The sequence below is a fragment of the Mercenaria mercenaria genome, chromosome 13 (genome assembly GCF_021730395.1).
Source record: "Mercenaria mercenaria strain notata chromosome 13, MADL_Memer_1, whole genome shotgun sequence".
Classification (NCBI taxonomy): Eukaryota; Metazoa; Mollusca; class Bivalvia; order Venerida; family Veneridae; genus Mercenaria; species Mercenaria mercenaria.
The window spans coordinates 62517550-62525028 of NC_069373.1; the positions used below are offsets into that span (position 1 = coordinate 62517550).

Sequence of the window (7479 nt, forward strand, 5' to 3'; positions counted from 1 at the left end):
TTATCAACGTATTTACTACGGATAGTATAATTGTGTTTGCGTTAGAGACTATCCTTTGCTGTTACTATGGACTTTGTAAACATCCGGTTTTGAGTGCAACACATCACAACAGGCAAACATGGCCGCAAAGCTCCAGTCGTCCAGGGATCCCTACCCCTTTCCTCAATTACAAAATGATCAAGACTTTTATGGATCAGGGACAAACCAGGTAAGAGTGTTCCTTTTGCACTGATACCTTCAAAACATGCTAAGTACTGAATTCCAATATTTGATTGCTTTGAAATAACTCTTATCAACAAAGTTTCCAGACAGTCCAAAATGGATTCAGATTTTTCAATTTATTTATTATACCTGGCAAGTATCATAGCATAAGCTATGTAGCAGATTTACTTAGTCCGACAGGACTTCATTTGACCAGACACAATGGGAAAGCTTAATAGTTTTTGACTGTTGCTGTCCATTCATTAAGAGAAGATAAGGTAAGTTTTATTTTAAGTCAGTGCATTTTTTTAAATACCACTCGTATGTATTCCTAATATAAGTTTCAATAGATATGGTTTGCTCATTGTTTAATTAAGCATGCTTGACAGACTTAACCAGATATCCAGGTTAGACTACTTTTCTAGGCAATGTAAATTCCCAAGATGCTCTTTTATGTCTTACGCCCAGGCCAATACTGGTTCTACCCAGGAAATATGTCTTACACCCAGGCCAGTACTGGTTCTACCCAGGAAATAGGGCTTTGTGTACACTGTGCATGCAAATAGTCCAAATAGTAGGGCATTTTTGGACTGCGTGATAACTTTTGACTGTCGCTGTCCCATCTAGGAGGGATGACACGATAGGCATGTAAAGAACCAAGAGGTCTACCCCAAAGACCTAGGGTATTGCACCAGTGTTCTTTGCATCTGAATAACCTGCAGTTATCATCAATGCAAAATATATATTTCAGTTAAACATTGATTGCTCAAAGTCACAAGGGGCTGTGCAAATTTCTCAAGTTATCAAGGATTTTGAGCAAACATAGAAACTATGAAGTAAACTTCTTGGGACTACATGAATTGCTTTGGTCAGCCCAGGTGCTTGAACCATCATGCTCAAGCTAGAGTTGATTCACTGTAATTAATTGTAATTAAAATACAAGAAAGCTATCATGGTCTACAAAGCTTTAAACAATCAGTGTCCAGAATATCTTACATCTAAATTCAAACACAAAATTTCATCTATTTATGCTCTTAGATCAAATAATAATAATGAACTTCTTGTACCAAAACCTTAAAAAGATTTTTTTCGAAAATCATTGTATTACTCAGGGTCTGTCATTTGGAAAGATATCCCTAATCATATAAGATCAGCTGACACCTTGGAAAAATTCAAACAAGATTATCTCAAATGGCATTTTAGTAATGAATAAAACTATGTATCCTAGAGAAAATACTATGTACATAATTCTTAGGACTCTCCAGCAGATGAAATATCATATCTTCATCTGTTCAGACATTTAAGTTTGTATACTTTGTTTTTATTCATGTTTATATGTGCTTGTGTATACTTATTACAATTTTCTACTTTTCAGCTTTTTTTTGTCAAAAGACATAATTATAATAATGTCTTATGTTTGATAATATTTATTTTATATTTTGTATATATATTGTGGACCATATTGTAATTGGTAAATATGCCAAATGTGTAATCCACAGAAAATAAAGTCTTTACTTACTTACTTACTTACTTACTTACTAATTTCTTCATTTCAGAAATATCCATATGCAGAGCCCACCCATTTAGCACAGAGACAAGATCCCTGGAATAGACTGAATACAAAATGTACTTTAGCTTCATCTCGAAGAGAAATTTACCACAGTGATCCCCAGGCACCAAATGATAGCTTGGATTTTGTCCTCAAATCACAGTATAATCACCATGATAAATTTCTAAAGGCTAAACATGAGACTCTGTATCAACCTGAAACATACACTGATGACCATGGGTAAATTTTCTGTTTTATATTTCGAGATCTATATAAAGTGCTACTTGTAGCTTAGTGATCTATCATAGAAAATAAAAACTGTTTAAGACACAGTATCATACCTTTTTGTACAACAAAAACATTTTGGATTTATTGATATGTGTTTGACTTACCCTTTGAAACCTGCTTCATATGATTTTGGTAGCCTTAACTTTTAACTATCCGATAATAAAATGAAATACCAATAAGTATTTTATAGTGCAGATAAAACAGTTTTGCTTGTATCAAATTAACACAATAATAGCACTCTAGTATTTTATATATCTATTTTACCAGGTGGTGTTTTTTGTTTGAATTATTTTATATATCTGTTTTACCAGGAGGGTTCTAAAGAACAGAGAGAAGGAAGTAGTTGTTGTTCCACCAAAAATGAACCATCCTTTAGAAGTCTCTTCTCAAAAGAAAAAGGAAAGCATTCATAGTATCAAAAATGCAATTGGTATGCACTTCTAATGATATTTATTTAAAATCATTTTAAAATCTTGCCAATAAATTCTTGAAAGGTTTCTTCATCACTATAAGATTTAAGTCAGATACAAAATAAAGCAAACATACATATTATATAGACATACATAATGTTTAGAAGGAAAATCAGAGATTGAATGCCATCTGGGTCAATAAAATTCAAGTTGTATTACATATTATTTTCTATGTAATTACCTTCAGATTATTTCAGGCTTTGAAGCTGTCAAGGTGTCCTGAATTTGTAAACCAAACTTTGGATAGAACAAATAGCGTCTGTTTTTAAGACTATTTCTGTTTGAAGTATGCTTAAGTTGTATCATATTATAATACCAAGTAGTTACTGTGTAATTGGTTAGATAAAATGTAAATTAATTGAATATAGAGATAGATGTCTTTCATGTGCTACTGAACTTTGTTATTGAAAAGGATGTGAAAGTTTATGTATCACAGGTATCATAATTTGCTTGCAAGACTGAATTATTTTTCTGTTGTTATTTCACATCAGTTCATTCAGATTTTGTTTTAGTATCTGTGTAACGCTTGAAATGAGATTGCTCCACCATTCATGCAGGCCTGGAAAGACAGTTGACCAGTTCCTTAGAAAAGTTTTATTTACTTTTACCTGCAGTGTTTTGTGTTATTTGAATAAGTAAAGTAGTTTGATAGGAAAGAAAACGTCCAGAGTTATACACTTGAGTTTCGTTGTAGAATGGGTGGTGTAGAAGTAACACACTTGACTTCAATCCAAGGTTCGAATTCAAATTTTGGTCCAGGCACTGGAAATTTCTGAGATGCTCTTGAGTGTCTCCCACCCAATTAAGAGACCAGTACTGGTTCTTTCCAGGAAATAGGGCTTCATGTGTATCTGTGCTGTATATAGCAGGTACATTAAAGAACCAGGTTGTCTATTCGACTAAAATAGCCGGACAATAATTGCCTGTATCTGAAAGAAATGTTTTCTAGGGGCTTTCTGTTTCTATACTAGTAAAGGATGAATTTGGCACCCCGAGCGGCTGCTGCCATTGTATGTTAAACACCTTTGAAAATATTAATCATGGAAAAGGTACTACATAAATCCTGTATAATAATAATAATAATAATTAATTTGGTAATTTGATAAAAGTTTTAAAATTCCATGATGCTTTTAATTTTATATTAGAAGCAGATAAAACAACTGTCAGAATAGAAAATATGCAAACTGAGATGTTTAGAAAAATACTACTGACAATGTTGCACATAAACTTATAAAATCTGAGCAGCCACAAAGGGAGGTAATTAAGGAGAGAAAATTCAATAAAACTATTTTCTGTGTAAATCAGATATTCTTACTTAAGAAATATATCTTAGATAATGATAAGTAAAAATAGGAAATCACTTGGAGATTGATATGCTTCATGTTCATAACAAAAACTGTGACAGCCACATTGTATACAAATCCATTATAAATCTCTAACATTTCATAACAAAGTCATACATTTTTAGCTCATCTGATTTTTTGAAAAAAAATGATGAGTTATTGTCATCACTTGAGCGGTTGTCGGCGTCGGCGTCGGCGTTGCCTGGTTAAGTTTTATGTTAAGGTCAGCTTTTCTCCTAAACTATCAAAGCTATTGCTTTGAAACTTGGAAGTCTTGTTCACCATCATAAGCTGACCCTGTATAGCAAGAAACATAACTCCATCTTGCTTTTTGCAAGATTTATGGCCCCTTTTGTACTTAGAAAATATCAGATTTCTTGGTTAAGTTTTATGTTTAGGTCAACTTTTCTCCTAAACTATCAAAGCTATTGCTTTGAAACTTGGAATACTTGTTCACCATCATAAGCAGACCCTGTACATCAAGAAACATAACTCCATCTTGCTTTTTGCAAGAATTATTGCCCCTTTTGGACTTAGAAAATCAGTTTTCTTGGTTAAGTTTTATGTTTAGGTCAGCTTTTATCCTAAACTATAAAAGCTGTTGCTTTAAAACTTGCAACACTTGTTCACCATCATAAGCTGACCCTGTACAGCAGGAAACATAACTCCATCCTGCTTTTTGCAAGATTTATGGCCCCTTTTGGACTTAGAAAATATCAGATTTCTTGGTTAAGTTTTATGTTTAAGTCAACTTTTTCTCTTAAACTATCAAAGCTATTGCTTTGAAACTTGCAACACTTGTTCACCATCATAAGCTGACCCTGTACAGCAAGCAATATAACTCCATCCTGCTTTTTGCAATAATTATTGCCCCTTTTGGACTTAGAAAATCATTTTCTTGGTTGAGTATTATGTTTAAGGCAACTTTTCTCATAAACTATCAAAGCTATTGCTTTAAAACTTGCAACAGTTTTTCACAATCATAAGTGGACACTGTACATCAAGAAACATAACTCTATCCTGCTTTTTGCAAGAATGATGGCCCTTTTTAGACTTAGAAAATCATGGGTAGGACAATATTTCTATTATACAAAAAAAATCAGATGAGCGTCAGCACCCGCAAGGCGGTGCTCTTGTTTAACATTTCATAGATAGGTTACACATTTTGATTAAGCAGTTCATATGTAAATCAGGTTACACATTTTGTTAAAACAGTTCATATGTAGGTCACAGTTTTTAATATTTCACTGATATTTCAGAGTCTCACCACACACAGACAACAAACCGTGGCTACTCCAGAAAACCTGACGGCGGATTTTTCTCATCATAATTTCGTTGTTCAGTGTGTAAATGGTTTCCACAGGTTACTTCTGTATCCTGATTCCGGAGTGTAACTGTTGAATTCCATTCTAGCTTACCTCAAACATGTGATACTTTACTCCATCAACTCGAATAACGATGTCCGCACCATTTTCAGGAAAATATTCGTGTATTACTCTTGTCAAAGATAAACAGTAAAACTGAAAAAGCAATTATTTTAAATTTTATGAAAGTTTTTTGTTTTTATTCGTATTGAACTATATAGCACAATATATGGATAAATTATTGTTTTGTTGAAAGCAGTCATATATATACTATTTATTGTTTTCATAAATTATACTAGAAATTTATATACAAATCTATATGTTTAATATTAAGAATTACTTCTTTTACTGATGTCAGATGCAAAGAAATGGAGATATGATACCATTTTGCCAAGTTGTGTCACTTAGTTTTTAAGATTTCTTAGTTAAAGAGAGATAACTCTGATTTAAAATTGTAACTATCCAAGCCCTTTGCAAGATGAACAGAGTCTGAAAATATGAAGTTGTTTTCACACTCCTAAAATGAATTGCTAGTACTTTAAATCTTATCTCTATTTGTTTTCTAAAAATATGTTGTATCTGTAAATGGATTCATGCAAAACATAATAATAGGAAAGACTATGTATACATTTTTAAGCTTTTTCCACTATATGATTAATTTCATAGAAAGTTTTTTGCTATAAATATTTTACAGCCAGAGTATATATATTATTTAGGTATTTTTAACACCAGTATTATAACATACAATATGCATCAAAATTTCCTGCCAGTATTAGCTTTCGTTGATGAAAACGTATCTTCAGTATATCAAAGTGTTTAATTAAGAAAATGTGTTAATATGTTTCATATATTTCTAAAGTAGTTTTAGTTAAATACTATAGTTTTCATCTCGTATATTTTACTAGTTACTACTGACTTTTTGTATGAAGGACTATATCTTATAACGTCAAATTAAGCTTAAAATTTGATACAGATAAACATGTTTATTATTGTTGGCAACTTAAATTATTTCTTAAACATCAATTGACTTGTGCAAGATCAAGCTGTATTATTGTGCATGTGAAATCCTGCACAAGAATTATGGGAACAGAAACCCACTGGATCCGAGACCAGCACTGCGAAGGGAGAGGAGTTTGCTTCAGGAACAAATTTTGTAAATGCATCTTGTAACATGTATAGCACACAGTATTGTTAACAATTGTTGTTTGAATAGCCATTAATATCTTTATTAACAGCATGATTTTAGCAATTTTATTTTCAGTGCATGAAAAATATGATTAGCTAGTTTGAACATTAGCTTTGTATATGAATTGGTGACTGTTTTAATGAGGTATTATCAAGTACATATCATGTATGCAGATATAGGCTATTATTACTAGATGGTGAAGGAAGTCCCTACTAACTGCATGCTGCCCCATTCCCTTTGATGTTGTAATGCGCGTGTTGTAATTGTTGTGTCTAACAGCTGGTGGAGGGTTGTAGAGAGATTATATGTTGTTGGGTGTTGTTTTACTAACTGCATGCTGCCTCCTATGTTTTGTTTTAGATGCTTTCATCCAGCACAGTTGCTAACTGCCCCAGAGCTAGTGCTAACTATTTGCATTTTTTATTTATTTCAGTGTTGTAAGTAGTTGAATAGTATACGTATATGTGTTTTAGATGTGAAATATTAGTTATAGCTTTTATGTTGCTTCATACTAACAAGCAGAAAAGACGCTTGCCAGAAAAAAATTGATTTCAAGTGGCAAACAGCTGACAGCGTTTTTTCTGTGCACGCATATAGCTGAGTTTATTTGCACGTGCTATACATACCTGTTACCTGGATGTTTCCATCATGCATTTCACTTTCATTCCCAGAGAGCCCTCACCTTGCTGGCACCAATGGCGGCTACTCCAGAAAACACGACGGCGGATTTTACTGCACATAGATACACCAGTCAGAATATCATGATGACTTTGATTTTTTTTTATAAAGCATAAAATTTTTTAACAAGCCACTTAAGTATTTTTTATTATTTTCATGTACAAGATTTAGTATTTCACTTTTAATCAAAATAATTTTTAAAACTTGTCTTACTTTTGTATGATATACAAACCTTGTCAGCATTATTTTAAAGATTCATGGTTTTACACTGCTTATATTTCTGTGATCTTTTGCATGTGATATTTAACCAAAATGTTTTATCAGTCTGTACAAAAGTTTAAAATTTTCACCATATCTTATTGTCTATCATGAAAAATAAATTTATATTTTTTGTTTGTAA

The 7479-nt window shown here is 32.3% G+C and overlaps 1 protein-coding gene across 2 annotated transcripts; it reads left to right on the forward strand.

Annotated features, from left to right (window-relative positions):
- Positions 1–50: 50 nt before the first annotated feature.
- On the forward strand, positions 51–7479 carry LOC123529127 (protein CFAP276-like). Of its 2 annotated transcripts, none has more exons than XM_045309344.2 (4): positions 51–208; positions 1758–1990; positions 2350–2468; positions 5111–7479. In XM_045309344.2, exons 1-4 carry the CDS (start codon positions 119–121, stop codon positions 5179–5181), a joined length of 513 nt encoding a protein of 170 aa, XP_045165279.1. In that variant the 5' UTR covers positions 51–118; the 3' UTR covers positions 5182–7479. The 2 variants fall into 2 exon arrangements, with proteins under 2 accessions (XP_045165279.1, XP_045165280.1); XM_045309345.2 differs by having other exon boundaries at positions 7073–7479.

Excerpts from the sequence above, each read along its gene's own strand:
- LOC123529127 (XM_045309344.2), top strand. The coding sequence starts at position 119 with ATGGCCGCAAAGCTCCAGTCGTCCAGGGATCCCTACCCCTTTCCTCAA. Across the intron at positions 1,991-2,349 it reads ACATACACTGATGACCATGG|GAGGGTTCTAAAGAACAGAG; the intron begins GTAAATTTTCTG and ends CTGTTTTACCAG. Across the intron at positions 2,469-5,110 it reads TAGTATCAAAAATGCAATTG|AGTCTCACCACACACAGACA; the intron begins GTATGCACTTCT and ends CTGATATTTCAG.